An 18493-nucleotide genomic window follows, 5' to 3' on the forward strand; every position below is an offset into this window, starting at 1 on the left:
CAGCCTGACAGCTCCCTAATAAAGGACTACCCTACAGAACTTTTGAAGACAAAATTAATGATTTGGCCATGATTTGGACTAAATGATCAAGCAGGTCCCTTCTAACCTTGCAATTCTATGGTTCAAGTCAAATGGGAAATTAAATATACACTAAACACCATTCATTCTGCCAAGTAATATTAGTTCCAAAAGGAAACACCTTTATAAAAACAAAAATTGATACGTAAATGAGGCACCATCTTGCCTCCTCATTACATCAAGTTGCCTAAAGTTTAATAAGAAAAAACTCTCATACTAATTCCAAGTAGGAGATAGCATTTCTTTTTCTTTTTAGAGGCAACTGGGGTTAAGTTACTTGCCCAGGGTCACACAGGTAATACGTATCTGAGGCCAGATTTGAGCTCAGGTGCTCCTGACTCCAGGGCCAGTGCTCTATCCATTGTACCACCTAGCTGCCCAAAATGGCATTTCTTTAAAAAAAAAAACAGTAATGCTTACAGGTAAAATACCATTATAATAAATGTTATTACAGAGGAAATTCTATTCCAATTGATACCTTAATAGGAATCCCCATAACATTATTCATGACAAGTGGTCATCCAGATTCCACTGAAGACCCCTAGTAATAGGGATCCCACTAATTCCTGAAGCAGATCATTCCACTGCAACTCAGTTTTAATTTCCAGATGCTGCGGACTAGGAATGTTATTTCTTAAACTGTTATCAAATTCCTTTGCAAATAATTAGGATGGCCTGCAAAGTTCTTTATAAAGAGAGTTTCTACTTTAGACTTTTTGTTAACCTTTACTCAATTCAGTAGAGTTCTACTGTAGAAGTTCTTTTTAAAAAGAAAAAAAAATAAAAAAGATATGAAGCTATCACATTTGACATCTTTATACACGGAAATTTTCTAAGGATTTTACTATCTACTATTTTGCTTTATCTTGAAATACGCATGGGTGAAGCCACAGACCATACTTTGTCTCAAAAATTCAAGTCAAATTTTTTTTACTTACTCTGTATCAGCTGTGACACTGCTTAAAGCACAGTCTAAGAGTCCAACCCGATTTCGGGTTCTAGGGTCCCAGCACTCAACTCTACCCTAAACAAGAGAAATAATCATCTATTAGAAAATGTGTCTTGCCTTGGAAGTAAAAGCAATATCAAATATACTTCAGAGACTGTCATTATCACCACACCTCTTAAACACAAAAATATCCTTATGATATATAGTAAGCAAAGACTAATAAGAAGACAGAAGTTATAACTTGCCTAGAAAGTTATATAAAGGAACAAGGAAAGAAGCTTCTCATTCCAGAAGTACTGACAACTAACACTTCTGTAACATTTTAAAGTTTTTTAAGTTTTGTTTTTTCCTCACAACCTTATGATGTAGGTAATGAAATCATTATGCCTATCTTACAGATAAGAAAACAGAGATTCAGAAAGGTTAAATTGTTTTCTCATGATCACAAAAGATTCCATAATTATAAGGAAAAAAGATTCAAAATTATGAAGAAAGCATACATATTGGTGAAAGTAAACTAAAAACAGCTTTTCTTTTTACTGACTACTGATGATCTAAATTCAAGTATTTTACTAATAAAAGCTAGTCTTTTGAATATTTATAAAAAATGAAAATTACATTATTTACTGCACTATATTTGATAAAGCAGTATCATCTAGAAACAGTAAGGTGGACATAACAAGTTGTTATCTCAAGATCAAGAGACGTGAATCTGAGGCCCTGGTTTCAAATCTTAGCTCTTCTATTTACTACCTGTGAGACCCAGGGCAAGTCATGCACTCTTTCTGGAGATAAGAGATGAACTCTTCCAGCTCTAAAGCTATGATTCTAAGACAATTCACTTCTCTAAATACCAGTTTCCTCATCTGTAAAATGGGAATAATACAGTAGTTACCTCATGAGGTTACTGTGACAAGAGCATTTTTTAAAAAATCAAATAGTAAAATGCAGACAGCAAATTTTTTTACATATATATTATTTTGGGAAAGAATTTTAAAAGCTCACTTTAATTTTGTCTGGAATAATATACTTGCTGTCACAGAATTAAACAATCTCTAGAATACCAAGTATCTAACATTATACTTTCCAATGACAGAAAAGCTTCCATGCTCTCAGTGCTGTTCTTAAAATTTCTAGATGGCGCAGTGGATAGAGCACCAGCCCTGGAGTCAGGAAGACCCGAGCTCAAATTCGGTCTCAGACACATAACACTTACTAGCTGTGTGACTCTGGGCAAGTCACTTAACCCCAACTGCCTCACAAAAAGAAAAAAAAAAAAGAAAAGAACATCACCAGCATGTGACTGATGTCTTCTCTAGCCCATATTTCATTTACTTCGATGTCTAAAATATATGTATGTACGCATGCATGTGTATGTGCGCGCACACACACACACACACCCCTCTACCCTCTAAGTGAATGTACATGTGGGTACATATGTAATAAATATATCACTAAGAAAATTTTATTTGTTCCTTGACACTGAACAAGGGTACATATCAATAATACTAAGCAGACCTTCTGCAAAGGTTCCCTACATAGCCATACTGTATTATTTTTAAAACAAAAACATAATAGGGAAATGCTTACCTCTATTGTGCCTGTGGCAAACAAGCCATGCATGGAATTTATGTCACAAACATTGTTTTCTCTACAATAGTAAAGGGGAAAAAAATGACTGTTAATACTCATTTGGGGGGGGGAGGCACACAAAGCCCTTAAAAGATCAAGACTCTACAACAATTTTATGGAATGACATCAGTTTGACGTTCTATGTTTACCTACATATGAGAAAGTGGAGTCACAAAAAAGCTCACTGATGTGCTGGTGGTCCTTCTTTTTTGAACACAAAAGGATAAGAACCACAGTCTTCTCATTCTTAGAAAAGAATTTTGTCTTCTACTCTATACTATCTTTAAGTAAATGAAGACATAATAAAATATGAAGTTGTCAATGGCATGGAAGAGTTCAACATTCCATGAGACACTGTGGGAGACTAAGGAGAACTCCAAGCTAAAACTATTAGAAAAGACAGTGTGGTACAGGGAAAAGATTATTAACTTACAGTCACAAAACCTATATTCAAAACTCAGCTCTCCTACTTAAACAGGTGAGCCTTTGGAAAGCTATTTAATTTCCCTAGATTTCATTTTCCTCCTCTGCAAAACGAAGGAGTTGTAAAATATGATCTGGAAGGTCCTTTTTTTTTTTAGCTTTAAGCCCTTTAATCTCATTCTGAAGACAATGAAATGCCTGACTTAACATTTTATTGAAATTATTATATATGAAGAGTGTATAATACTTTTTTGTTAATCAAATAATGCATTTGGAAACTAATGCCTTTAAAAGAGGAGAACTATCAAACAGATGATCAAATCAAGGCTGGGCTGAAAGTTCTTACCAGAAAGAAAATAATCATTTACTTGTTTTTCATCTGTATTTCACTCTCTTCATTTTGGAATCCTCCCAAAGTAGTTTTTAAAAATAAAATACTTACATTCACATTTGGAAAATTCTTCTTTGCATGAAAAACAAAAGAATGCAGACCTTCCAAAATGCTTGTCTCCTAATAAAGAATGCTGGATCTGGAATTTCAGGCTCTGTATTCAAATCCCAACTGTTATACTCTATCTGTGGGACCTTAATTAAATCACCACACAGCCTTAAGTCTCAGTTTGCTCATTTATAACGTGAACAGGCTGAACTAGCCAACCTCTAAAGTTTCTTCTAGCTATATATCTATGGGTGACTCTATGAACCAAATTTGGTAACAAAATCAACAAAATAATCAGGGCCATCCAAAGTAATGTGGATAATGCAAAAAGAAAAAATCTTTTCCGATTTTGACTACATTAAACTCCTTTTAAAATCAGAACTTGTCAGAAATAAAGTACTTTTAGAGAATATTAATGGATTTTTTTTAAGTAGAAAGCCATTTTTTTAAACTTCCAATGATAATATATTCCTTTGAATTAGCATAGCACAGAGTCCATAAAACATGGGATAAAAGTCCACCTTTAACTCTTGTATCAGCAGAGACTCTTGCTTTATGAATATGGGCAAGTCATTTAACCTCTCTAAGCATCAAGTAATTCTCTAAGACTAAATTATAGATGGGTTGCAATCTGTACTGATATAACAAGTTCCCACACCTAAGAAATCACAGGTCCTTTGCCTGAGGGACACTCATAACCTAAGAAGTTTAACTTTTGGCTCCCCCTACAGGTTGAAATCAAGTATTACTTCAATTGGAGAAATACTCACGCAGAATCTGTTTGGAGAGGATTCAGGTACCGTCCTTGTTCTAAATTTAACCTGTACACTTCAGAGCTAGGGAAGAAAAGCTACAGTTACTCATTTGATAAATTAAATCTACATGATTTTAAAACTAATTGTAAAATGGTAGGCCCTTTAAGCATCATAATGCCTTCATGACATGTCTTTCTTTAAAAATTAACAAATTCTAAAGAGGTTGATCGCTACTTCCTGTGAATTTGCTTACACGAAAAGGATTTTCAAAAAAACATGCAGCGCCTTAATATACTAAGTTCAAAATCAGTTAACAAAGAGTTTTAAGAAGTGCTATTACCTTATCACACTGTGGATCTGACTGGCTCAATTGGTTAGAACATCATGCCAATTAAAGTCACAGGTTCAATCTCCACTAGGAACCAGCAATTTCATTCTATATAGATCTATGACCACAGACTGAAATCCTAATTCCAATCAGTAATCCTGAAAATATATCACCTCAGTCACAAAGGAAACCAGCAAAAAGCATGAAGGCAGTGGGGGGGAAGGGGTAGTAGGAGAGCAAATATATAAGTACACTTGAAAGTAAGGTTCAAAGAACACAATTAAGTGTACACTGCTAAGTGCTTCTCAAAAGCAAAACAGCACTATCTGTGAAACTGCTTCTACTGAGCTAAGTTTTTCTTCTAAAGACCCATTTCTCTACTTCTCAAGAACAAAGCTTATCCTGTACAATACCCACCTTCAGTATGACTTGGTTTTACCATGATATATGTAATCAGTCTCCAGTTTTAACATTAAGAAAAATTACCAATTAACTAGTAGATAATAAATGCTAATTGGGGATGAAGTAGAGGAAAGTCCATATAGTTCAATACCTTGCACCAACGAAGTACAAATCACAAGATGGATAGTGATAAGAAAAATCCCTGCCAAACTTGGGTATTCTGGTTTTGTAATAAAAACCTTGTTGTGAATGAAATTCAATATATCTGTCATTGTGCAGGAAGACAATCTGAAAAATATAACCAAAGAATTCATTTTGTTGGGCCTCTAGGCAAAATTTTAACCATCAAGTACCTAGCATCATGCCTTGCACACAGTAATCACTTAGTAATACCAGTATTGAGTTAAATGTTATCACCAATGAGAACAGATTCTAGAATCAATATGCTATATACCAGAAGTTTCTATGCTCTTTCCATCAATAAATCAATAAGTATTTATTCAATGCCTACTCCATGCCTGGCAATGTGCTAGATGGGGATAAAAATATAAAAAATAAAATAATCCCTTTTCTCAAAGAGCTCACATTCTACCAGAAGAGAGAAGATGTGTACATGTACACACATACACACACACACATACATACACAGAATGAATACATATTATCATACAAAGCAATTAAAAACAAGAGAGCTAGGGAGAAATGGCCCTAGCCATTGAGGGTGTCAGGAAAGGTTATCCTTGAGCTATGTGTTGAAGAAATCAGGATTCTTTGAGGAGGAAGTGAGAGAGAAGGATGTACATTCTCAGCTTGTAGGAAAGCCAGTATTTGATAGTATGTCATGAGTGAAAAACAGAGAGAAGGCCAGTTTGGCTGAAGCATGAAGTATGGGAAGGGAAGAAATACATATTGAGGCTAGAATCTTTGTATGGGCCAGACTGTGAACGGTTTTAAAAACAAGAGGCAGTTTTCTTATCCTAGAGGTAACAGGGAGCCACTATACTTACAATGAGATTTCAGATCTTTGCTTAAGAAAAATCATTCCATGATTGCACTTTTTTTGGATCAAAACTTCATAGTGGAAAAACATAACCAGAGTATCCTCAATTCAGATTACAAAGTCACTTCATAAAACAGAAAGCTAACTCTAATGAATAATTTCCAAACTGATTTAGGGACATATTTTAGTAAGCCAGTGGCAATTAGATGACTACAAAGGAATAAATCAAAGTTAATTTAACTGTGTAAACCAAGAAGGCAATAAAGATAAATACAAGGTCTTTATGAAGTCTTTACAAACTTTTAAACTCAGGCTGTTAATATGATGCAATTATTCTGTAAATAACATTCAACAATGAAAAGGAAAATTTATGAGTTTGGTCAACACACAGATGTACGCAATACATCCTTAGTTTAAACTTGTAACAAACTTTAAAAATAGCTCTCATGGAGCAAGATATTAATTTCTACCCTGTGGCAGACAGAACTTAGTCCAGTAAGGAAAAATTAAAATTGTGCTATAACCATGTACAGATTATTTTCATACTAATTGATAATCTATGTCACTAAAATATAAACTTTTCAAAATTACACAGTAACTTTAAAGATTTTGCATATCATTCACATACGTTGCCTAAGTAAAGAAAAAGTCACTCAAAACCGGTGTACTTTTTTTTTTTTTGCAATAATCATCCAAACATCCTTACACAGCTGTGGATTTATTTTTTAAACTATGCTAGATAGACTCAGTTAATGTGTTGGGTTTTTTTATCCTTTGTTTCAGAGGGCAGTGAGGTAGAAGAGGGAAAAATGAGGTAATGAAGGTAATATAACTGCTTTTGTAATCCAAACAGTACTATTCTCTGTGCTCAATAAGTCTGAATTTCTCAGGTCCTTTGACTTCAACTTGTGGAGCTGTTCTCCACAAGTGAGTAATTAAAGTTTAGCCTTTTAATTGCAACTATTTTTATTTTAGTCACTTAGGTTTGAAATCTTCTTTCAGATGTATTAAAATTTTCAAGATATTAACAAAGGTCTAAAAAAGTGAACTTTAAAATGTTTTGACAGAAACAAGGAAAAACTGAGTCTTCATTTAAATAAATTCAATGGTAAAAAAAATTGTAGAAAAAAATCTAGATAAGTTTATAAACTTAATACAATGTGCATTAAAATATAAATGGACTATTTTATAAAATTAAATAAAATAATAAAATTCATGTGAGGAAAACAAAGAGAAGTATCAATAGGAAGGACAAAAATAAAAACTAATAATGGGAAGACTTATTCTGTCTTATTTCAAAATATACTGGAGAGCAATAATTATCAAAATCATGTGATACCAGGTGAAATTAAAAAGATAAAAGAAACAGAAGGCAGACGTAGCACCAAGTATATATATCAGAGATAAGTGTTTAAAATCTAAGGTTACCACACTGGGGAATTATTATGCAGTAAAAATTTTTTTAGGAAAACTGGATAATGAAATGACAAAATGAACTTCTATCCACAACATATTACAAAAAATTCCATTTGGGTTAAATAACCAATCATGGTCCCAACAAACAGATAATGAAGCACACCTTTTTGGGTTCAATACACAAGTGGAGGTCTATGAATGCAGTACATTGTATATAATCAGACTGAGTCTCAATATCAAGCAGTTTTGCTTAACTGTTTTAAGTAGGAAATGATTACCATTAAAAAACAAATGGCACCAATAAAATTATTTAGTTATCAAAACAATTTGAAAATTGGATTAAACAGGAACAATTTATTTCAATTACAGAGGAGAAAATGTGTGTCTATCAAACAGGTGGATAAAATTACTAAAAACAAAATAGCTTTAAAATAAGTTTTTACAGCTTTAGTGTTATAAAAATCAAAAGATCTGCACAGCATAAAAACAATATAACCATAAGGAAAAAGAGTGGGGAAAAGACTTCAACTGATACATAATATATAACAAATATGGAATTAAAGGTCAAATATGGTGGATATAAATAGGATACAAATGGCATAGAACCAACAACTTGTGTGCCGGCAACATCACAAAAGAGATCATCCAACAGATACAGAAAGAGAATAAGAAATGTCAGTCATAGAGTAAAAGGGATGACGGACAGATGGTCACATACAGCTGAAGGAATCCTTACAATAAGACTACAGATCTCAGGATATACTGAGGAATATTTGGAATATATTTCCAAATACATTCCAGTGACTACATATTATCTGAAGCAATGGGAACACCCAAAGGAAAGGGACTCCTTTATTCATAAGATGTTACATTTAAAATTCAATACAATGCAAGAGCTAACACCTTATTTTTACAGAAGAAACTGAGTTGAGAAAAGCTAAGAGACTTGCCTAAAGTCACAGAGGTGGTAAGAGAAGTGGGGCCTGCTTCCAGATCCTTTGACTCAAAACCAGTACCCCTTCTTCTGTATCATACTACCCAAACATGATTAATCACTTAAAAGTTAATGCTGTTAAACATACCTTTGAATAATCATCAGATAATATGTCAAATGTCACAACTGAAAAACAAGAGGAAAAATACATAATCATAAAATGTTCATTTGTGAACCCAAAGGAAATAATAGTATATACACATGTTGGTATGTATATAGGGTGTCCTAAAAGACCTAGTGCAGTTTTAAGCTTTAATAATTTAAATAATAGCTTTAACAGATACATATATATATTCACAATGTATATACATATCACACATAATGTGATTATATGTAATATATAAAGTTGCATGTTGTATTGGTATGTATAAATTTGCATTTTATATATTTTGCATATAAATTTGCATTTAAATATTTGCATTTTATATCTAAATACATATATTTGCATTTATACACATATACACACTTGCATATTAGGATTATCATATTTCAATGCATAATCATCATACCTTGTTTTGTTTTGGTTTTTTAGTTCAAAAATTGGTTTATAACCTTTCATCAAGTAATTGCCATATGGGTATAATTATGTTCATCACGATGCTTGAAAGGTAAACAGAGAAGCAATGTATTTGCCCAGTGGCACTGCAAGCCGCAAGCCTAGAATTCTCAGTGCATGCACATTGTCAGTATATTTCCAAAAGACTTGCATGGTTTGTTTAGAGTGCTGCAACAGTATTGTTGTTCAATCCAATGAAGAGCCATAGGCACAAAGGGAGCAGGCAGGCAGGTGAAGCTGCCATGAGTAAGTCATGTGATACGATAAGACTTGCATTTCCCGATTTCCATGTATATTCACAAGTATTCCCTGCATCCTAATCTTGTACCAAAGACAATTTAGTAATAAATACTGCTTCACATAATGGTAGCACCTCACTTTTGGCAAAAAAATTTGCCACAAAATCTGCAACAATTATGCAGTGAAATACAGTATCTGTCTTAACTCATAAGTTATGTAACTACAGGATTCCCAACTTTCTTTCCTCATAAAACCAGAATGGAATTTCCATTTAATCATTTATACATTATACCAAATACAAAAGAAAACAAGCGGTTTACAGACTCCCACCACCACCCAATCAGATTCCTAAATCTAACACTATTTGAAAGAATGGCACTGTCAAATGTCCACTGGGCTATAATGTCAATTAGACAGGCAAATACATCATTTCACTTCTTTCTTCTTCTGGTTCTTTTTAATTTATAAAGCCAACTGCTCAAAAGAAAGAGGGATTTCTCTGTACTTTAAAAAAAATAGCATTTTACACAATCATGGAATACCAAAAGAATAGGAACTCTGAAAAAGTATTAAGTCAGTTGTTATCTCCAGTTCCAATAATTTTCATCCCTTTTGGGAAAACAAGAATAAAATAAATCATTAGAATATGGCTTCAATTCTTTAGCCATACCTTATCTCTCTTCCTCTATCATCAGGCAGATTTACAGTTTCTCACTTCCATTGAAGGCAGTCAGGCAGGAAAGTAAACAAGCAGTGCAGACAAACATTAAACATTAGTGTCATTGCTTCACTCACCATCTGAATCTAAGCACCTTTCAAATTTCAAGGATAACTGATATGTGTCATAGCATCGAACTCGTGGCTTATATGTACCTATAACACAAAATTAATACAATATAAAAACCAAACTGCATACATTTCATGGCTAAGAAAGAACAGCACGATGACATTAGCAGATAACCATCTAATGGTAAGGCGGCAAGGCAGGTCAGCTTCCTGTTATCAAAATGCAAACTATTTGTACTCCACAGTTACATGCTTTCTTTTGTTATCCCACAGGCCCGCAGGAATCTTTCATCTTTGGACCATGTGAGAAAGTTCTTGCTGCCATCACACAGTTGGTTCCCCTTCCTTCCCTTTGCACAGCATACAACTTAAACCAGTTTAATTTCTACCACCTTTTCTAATGGAGGTTTATCCATAGTTTTAAATTATCTGTACCACTATGATATTTCATCAGTGTCAATAATTGTGGAGCTGTCAGCTCCCTTTTTAATGTTAAATCTTTCACCTTATTTCCATTTGAAAATCGGGGGGGGGGGAGTATGAAAACATTAACAAAGTACTAGGTTCTACTAGTCTGAAATTATAATATTATCAAGCCTAAAATTCCATGTAGATTAGATTTATAAATTTTAACTTTACAAAGAAAAAGCCACACGAATATAAATTACCATACCAACTAGCATGAAAACATTAACAAAGTACTAGGTTCTACTAGTCTGAAATTATAATATTATCAAGCCTAAAATTCCATGTAGATTAGATTTATAAATTTTAACTTTACAAAGAAAAAGCCACACGAATATAAATTACCATACCAACTAGCACACAACATCAGCAATCTTTATTTTCATTTAGAATTAAGACATTGTCAAGAAGCAGATTAAGGGGTGGGGGGGAACAGAACTAGGGATTAGAAGATCGGGGTGTTAGTCTTTAGTTCAGTTATGTTTCCAGTCATGGGGGGGAAATAGTATCTGCCCTGTCTACCTCACAGCGTTCTTGTGAGGCTAATGTAATAATGTGAAAACATTTTGTAAACTATGTGTCCTACAAATGAGAGGTAGAAAAAGCAGTAATACTATACCTAGTACAAATGATGATCATATGCATATAGCTTATGCAATACCAATATGAAATTTAAGGGTAGAAAAATGGATGAAAAAATGAGTGTTCTTGCATTTTTTTTTACAGAACTAAATACTGCATGTGAAAACTAATAAATCCATAAAAAAATATCTAGTGATACAAATGTTACTATATTCTCAAAACAGATTCTGAACATTACTATAAAACACTTGGCATATAGTGTCTAATAAATGTGTACAGGCTGATTTTCAAGATAACTGAAGAAGGGAATGAAATCAAAGGAAAAAAGGATCTCAGAATTTATTGCTATGAACCAAAAAGGTGATCAAGAAAGTACCAAGAACTATCAACTCATATACCTACTTTCCTATGTATTTAAAATTTTTATGAGAATAATCTAAAAAGATATCAAGACCAACCTCTGTAAGAGAACATTAGAAAGTGATTGGTCACCCTTTTAAAAGTATTTCCACCATTTCAAAATGAACGGCCACAGAAAAGGCATTTGGGCAACCACTTGTAAAAACTGGACGACTAGATCTCTTCACCCAGATTCTTTCTGAACTAATGGTCTTTGATCTTTGTCTGTTTCTGGAAATAATTGATGTGCTTGGTGCTCGTAAATCAAAGTGAAAGTTTGTATATGTATATAAGATACATTCTAGGTCAAGTAAAGCAGAGAAAAATGTTTTCATGAGTTTTCTACATAATTAAAAATGAGATAAAATTTTTTTCTAGTTATTATGTAGTGGTTAGAGTGCTGGATTTGTAAGTCAGGGTGACTTGGAGTCAAAGCCACCTTCTGACACTTAATAGCTACACAATCAAAGGCAGGTCATTTAAGAGCTCTGAACCTTCATTCCCTTCTCTATAAAAGGGAGATAACAATACCTACTTCAGAGGCTTGTTGTGAGGAAGGAATAAAATATCATTTGTTAAAAGGTTTTAAAGGTTTTAAAGAATCAAAAAAAATAATATTCTATAGCAAATATTACCATACAAAACTGACTATTAATATATGGACTATAAGATCCCACTGTGCTTACTGTTTGATGACTATAAAAATAATCAACTAATAATCGTTTGTCATGTGATTATTAGGTGCCAGGCAGGCAGTGTGCTAAGCACCAGGGAGACAAAGGAAAAAAAACAGTCTCTGCCATTTGATTTTGTGAAGCACAATACTACTTTGGTGTATCTCTTCCAACGAGGGAAACTGCATGTATATGTCATACAAGATTCCTTGAAAGATATGAGATAATCCAGTTCAAAGATCCTCTGATTATTAATATCAACACATAAAACAGGCAAATGTGTGCTCATCAAAATCAATCAAGAAGCATTTATTAAGTGCCTACTACATGTCAGGCACTATGCAGGAAACAAAATGGGCAGAGCTCTCCTGGAGCTGACATTTATCAAGCTGCTCACCATCATCAAGGGAGATCCAGTTACAGAGCCTGTCCACCAGTGTATCTTGAATACACACCACAAACAAACAGTGCTTCTAGCCCACTGTCCATAGCCAGCATCAAAGGAAGCAGCCCCTACAGAGATGAAACCTGGTAGCTACTCCTGCAGGTGCTAAAACCATTGCTACTTAAGATCCTAAAAAGAAACTTCTTTGCACTGACAAATGGGTCAGCCTCAGAAACTGACAGGATTTTATCCAAGGAAATGACATTAAAGAGGCATTACCATTTCCTAAGATCCTCACAGAACTTTTCCGCCCGCCTTATAGCAGAAAGAGTTCCGGATATGCCATTTCCCCATTAGTACATAGGCTCTTTAAGAGCAGGGACTGTCTTTCCTTTCTAATTGTATCCCCAATGCTTTTCATAGAATGCTTAAATACTTCATTCATTCATTGACAATGAGCTGAGCCCAGAATTAAAGGAGAAGAAAGCTGGCTTGATTGACTTTGTGAAATGGCAGAGTTCTTTTAATTAACCCAAATTTCTCCCTAAAACAAAGGTTCATGTTTGTTGGTGGTGATGTATGTCTGGACTACAAGCTATAAAGAACTGATGTTACAGCACCCAATGCCATTGCAGAAATGCATGATGGACAGGAAAAGCTTAAATACCTTCTAAACAAGCCACTGTTACATAGGAGGTGCAAAATGTAGAAGATGAAATTGAAAGAAAAATGCACAATTTAAAAAACCAGATGAATATGCTTCACTAAGTGGCACAGTAAGACCTGAGTTCAAATCTAGCCTCAGATACTTCCAAGCTAAGTGACCCTAGGTAAGTCATTTAACTTCGTTTGCTTCAGTTTCCTCATCTATAAAATGAGCCGGAGAAGGAAATGGCAAATCACTCCAGTACCTTTGCAAAGAAAACCCTAATTGAGGTCACGAAGAGTTGGATATGACAGAAACAAATGAACAACAACATGCTCTACCGACATATTCTTGAAATGTAAACAGAATGTCAAGAAAATATCATATGGATAGATTCCCTCGGCATGCCCGCCCTCCCTCCCCCTCCCCAGCCACGAAATACTTATTGACAGGGGTCAAACCAGATGAGGAGGCATGGAGGGGAGACAGGGAATTTGCAGAACACTTCACAGGGAAAGAATAAGTGAACAAAAGAATCTCAGTTTTAGCTACACTGGTAACCACACCTGAACCCAGACAACAAAACCATCAAAACCTATTCAGCCAGGTATTAACTAGGATCCAAACCCCAGCAGAGCCCCCTTATATGTAAGAACTGGCTGGAATCTATCAGGACTCCCTAAACTGCATGCCCAGAGACAAGCTAAATAAAGAAATGACTCTAATTAGGCTAGTGATATCAGAAGGTTCCTATAGAGGCCACTATCTTTCAGGGTCTTTACGAGGGCTTCCCATTGCTTCTAGAAACATAAACTTATCAACATTTAATAAAATAATTCTTTTTGCTACCATGTTGTAATGCTTGCTGTCCTAGAGTGCCCATGACTCAAATCAAGGTCCTCCTTAGGCTACAATTATGATCTGCATTGTTAAAGGAAATAGCCACATCTATGAGATCACAGATCCACTGGAATACTGTGATAAATTCTTCTCTTTATAACATGAGTTCTCTTCAACATATGCCATCTGAATTCCTAACAAGTTCTTGTAAACTAAATTCTATATACCAAACTTGTTTTCCCACTAGCTTCCTTTGGGTTATAAATGTTAATAATTATGGCAATAAGCTTGAAGAAACAACAGAATATCATCATTACTTGTATTTGCAGAAAATATATTAAAGTTTGGGTCAAAAAAAATAACGTTTGGTTCAAAGTGTATTAATGAAGATAGTTATGGTGAAAGCAATATCCTAAATGTCTGCCCTGCTCAGGCTAAGCTAGTTGTTAAAAGGTTTTGAAACCATTCTCACGATTCAGTCAGACCAGAGGACTAAATGCTTCTGCCACTGGTGCACCTCTGCTGCCCTTAATATAAAAGCTACAGCACAAGTAGTCTCCTGGCTCGTCCCTCAGACTCCTGACCAGCATACCAACAGCATGATCAACACTGGCAGAAAGAAGCTAGCCTTAGCTGACTCGATGCTGCGTCTCCATTGAATATCCTAGCCCTGCTCTGAATGGCTTTGCCCTATACAGATAAGAAAACCCCCTTTAGGTGTCTCATTTTTGTTCCACTCTTCAATCTGAGATACCAGACCAGCCTAAGTCAGGGATGTCCTGCTATAAACAAGTACTAGACTTGAGCCAAGAAGCCTGAGTTCTAGTGATGGCTCAACTGTTGAATGATATCAGGTAAATCACTTAACCCTTCTGGGTCTACCAGATGATTTTTATAGCTCCTTGTATTTCCAAAGTTCTGTTAAATACTTGGATCAACCAACTGAAGCTACTCTTTAGGGCCATGCATGAAGATCTATTAGCAGAAGAAAGGAAGAGCCTCAGAGCAGACTACTCTTGTGTGACTCTGCTGCTTAACTAAACAAATACAAAATGGGACCAGAGAGAAGATCTGTGCTTGAGCTATTGATTCTACCAAAATTCCACAAATGTCAAATTAATTTAACATACATTTTTTATTTTTTCAATTTATTTTTAGTTTTCAACATTCACTTCCATAAGATTGAGTTCCAAATTTTCTCCCTATCCCTGCCCTCCCCCCACCCCATGACAGCATGTATTCTGATCACCCCCTTCCCCCAATCTGTTCTCCCTTCTATCACCTCCCCCCCTTCTCTTATCTCCTTCCCCTTCTATTTTCCTGCAGGGTAACATAGATTTCTATACCTCACTGCCTCATTTCCCAGTTGATAATATGGGAACAATTTTTAACATTCATTTTCAAAATTTTGATTTCCAAATTCTCTCCCCTCTTCCCCTCATTGAGAAGGCAAGCAATATGATACGGGTTACACATGTGTAGTCGTGCAAAACACTTCCATAAGAGTCATGTTGTGAGAAAGATTAATCCCTCCATCCTATCCCACCCCCTAGTTATTCTATTCTCTCCTCTGTCCCTCTCCCTTCTCAAAAGTGTTTGCTTCTAATTACCCCTTCCCCTAATCTGCCCTTCCTTCTATTACCCCTACCTTTCTTATTATCCCCTTCCCTCCTACTTCCCTGTAGGGTAAGATAGATTTCCATACCCAATTGAGTGTATATGTTGTAAGTGTGTATGTTAAGTGTTGTAAGTGTGTATGTTAAGCCAAATCCGATAATAGTAAAGTTCACTCATTCCCTCTCACCTATCCCCTCTTCACCTCCACTGTAAAAGCTTTTTCTTGCCTCTTTTATGTGAGATAATTTACCTCATTCTACCTCTCCCTTTCTCCTTCTCCCAATACATTCCTCTCTCACCCCTTAGTTTTATTTTTTAGATATCATCCCTTCATGTTCAATTCACCCTGTGCCCTCTGTCTATATATATATTCCCTCCAATTACCCTAATAATGAGAAATGTCTCATGAGTTACAAATATCATCTTTCCATGTAGGAATGTAAACAGTTCAACTTTAATAAGTCCCTTATGATTTCTCTTTCCTGTTTACCTTTTCATGCTCCTCTTGAGTCTTGTAGTTGAAAGTCAATTTTCCTATTTAGCTCTGTCTTCTCAAGAATGAATTAAATTCCTCTACATCATTGAACATCCATTTATACTGAGTTTTGCTGGGTAGGTGTTTCTTGGGTTTTAATCCTAGCTCCTTTGACCTCTGGAATATTATATTAAAAGCCCTCCAATCCCTTAATGTAGAAGCTGCTAAATCTTGAGTTATCCTGATTGTGTTTCCACAATACTGGAATTGTTTATTTCCAGATGTTTGCAATATTTTCTCTTGACTTGGGAACTTTGGAATTTGGCTGTAATATTCCTGGGAGTTTTCCTTTTAGGATCTCTTTCAGGAGGTGATTGGTGGATTTTTTTCAATTTCTATTTTACCCTCTGGTTCAAGAATGTCAGGGCAGTTTTCCTTGATAATTTCTTGAAAGATGATGTCTAGGCTCTTTTTTTGATCATGGCTTTCAGATAGTCCAACAATTTTAAAATGATCTCTCCTGGATCTATTTTCCAGGTCAGTTGTTGTTCCAATGAGATATTTCACATTGTTTTCTATTTTTTCATTCTTTTGGCTTTGTTTTATAATTTCTTGATTTCTCATAAAGTCATTAGCTTCCATTTGCTCCATTCTAATTTTTAAGGAATTATTTTCCTCAGTGAGCTTTTGGACCTTTTTTTTCCATTTGGCCAATGCTACTCCTTAATGCATTCTTCTCCTCACTGGCTTTTTGGGCCTCTTTTGCCATTTAGGTTAGTCTATTTTTTAAGGTGTTATTTTCTTCAGTATTTTTCTTGGGTCTCCTTTAACAAGCTGTTGATTTGTTTTTCATGATTTTCTTGCATCACTCTCATTTCTCTTTCCAATTTTTCCTCTACTTCTCTTACCTGATTTTCAAAATCCTTTTTGAGCTCTTCCATGGCCTGAGACCAATTCATGTTATTCTTGGAGGCTCTGGATCTAAAGCTTTGACTTTGTCTTCTTCAGATTATATGTTTTGATCTTCCTTGTCACCAAAGTAAGATTCTATAATCTGAGTTATTTTTTCCTCTGTTTGCTCATCTTCCCAATTACTTGACTTTTTAACTCTTTGTTAAAGTAGAGCTCTGCTTCCAGTGTGGAGGGTGTACTGCCCCAAGCTTCAGGGTTTTTATGCAGCTGTTTTCAGAGATACTTCTAGACACCTGTAAGTTTCCAGTTCTTCCAAAGGTAGTATGATCTATGGAGAGGCATTTACTCCTCTCTGGGCCTGTGTTCTGGTCTGTATGTGACACTGTTTTCTGCCCTGGAACTGAGAGAAGGGTTCCCTTTCCACTGCTGGCATAAGCTCTGCTATGCCAGTGCTCCTCCTCACCCCAGTACTGCCACCCAGATCCAAGTATGGGCAAAGCAATAGAATCCTGCATCAATGCCAGCAAAAAAATTTCTGTGATCTCCTTTTGGTCAGCTGTTCAATCCCCTTACTGTCTGTGGGCTGAGAGCTCTGGAAGCAGCCGCTGCCACCGTGGCAGCCACTCTAGGGCTATGCTAGAGCCGGGGCTGGACCGCGCTTCCTTTCTCCCCCAGGACCGACAAACCTTTCCCACTGACCTTCTAAGCTGTCTTCTGCATTTGTAGTTTGAGAAGTCTGGAAATCTTCACAGCTACCCGTGATTCGGTCCTGAAGCCTGCTCTGAGTTTGCTGGAGCCCCATCTTTGCTGGCATGGCCCATGCTGAACTGTGCTATTCTCGCAGCCCAGAGCAACAGAATTTTCCCATTGACCATCCAGGTTATCTTGGGCTGGAAATCTGTTTCACTATGTCTCTTTGTGGGTTCTGCTGCTCTAGAATTTGTTTAGAGTCATTTTTTAAAGGTATTTGGAGGGGTTTGGGGGAAAGCTCAAGCAAGTCCCTGCTTTTACTCTGCCATCTTGGCTACACCCCAATTTAACATACATTTAATCCATTCCTCAATTTGCCATTCCCACTCAGTGCATCACAACCCTCTGGTCACTACAAAGATGGCATATTCAGCATATCATTATTTCTTATATTTTCACACGACTTGAAATTTTTTTATTAGGAAAGTAAAGAGCAGAAGAGGGATATTTTAATAACAATGCTGACAATCAGAGGCAAAAGAGCATCAATGTTGTGACTGTTGTACTTCAAATACTTTAATAATTCAAATGATCTCAACCCTTCCTTTTCCTTAGTAAATGACCCCATGAGATGCTATGACCAAAAAAAAAAATAACAACTGGTGACCAACCTCTTGATTACCAACTCTCCTCACTTAACTCAGCCAGAGTTAGAAAGTAAATTGTCCCTAGCCCCATACTGAGCTTTTTCAGTTTAACAGAACATGGGAAAACTTGCAGTACATCCTTCAAGAACAAGAGTCATCTCTA

The 18493-nt window shown here is 35.6% G+C and overlaps 1 protein-coding gene across 1 annotated transcript in view; it reads right to left on the reverse strand.

Annotated features, from left to right (window-relative positions):
- The window catches only part of NOL10 (nucleolar protein 10), a 110021-nt gene that overhangs the window by 84871 nt on the left and 6657 nt on the right, over positions 1-18493 (reverse strand). Inside the window, exons 4-9 of the mRNA XM_020992678.2 lie at positions 10008-10085; positions 8505-8542; positions 5158-5294; positions 4292-4357; positions 2618-2678; positions 1017-1102 (exon numbers count right to left, since the gene is read on the reverse strand). Of these exons, the coding sequence (XP_020848337.1) occupies positions 1017-1102; positions 2618-2678; positions 4292-4357; positions 5158-5294; positions 8505-8542; positions 10008-10085 (466 nt within the window). The remainder of the gene's footprint in view (positions 1-1016; positions 1103-2617; positions 2679-4291; positions 4358-5157; positions 5295-8504; positions 8543-10007; positions 10086-18493) is intronic.

Source organism: Phascolarctos cinereus, unplaced genomic scaffold, assembly GCF_003287225.1.
Source record: "Phascolarctos cinereus isolate Bilbo 61053 unplaced genomic scaffold, phaCin_HiC Scaffold_2;HRSCAF=192, whole genome shotgun sequence".
NCBI classification, from domain to species: domain Eukaryota; kingdom Metazoa; phylum Chordata; class Mammalia; order Diprotodontia; family Phascolarctidae; genus Phascolarctos; species Phascolarctos cinereus.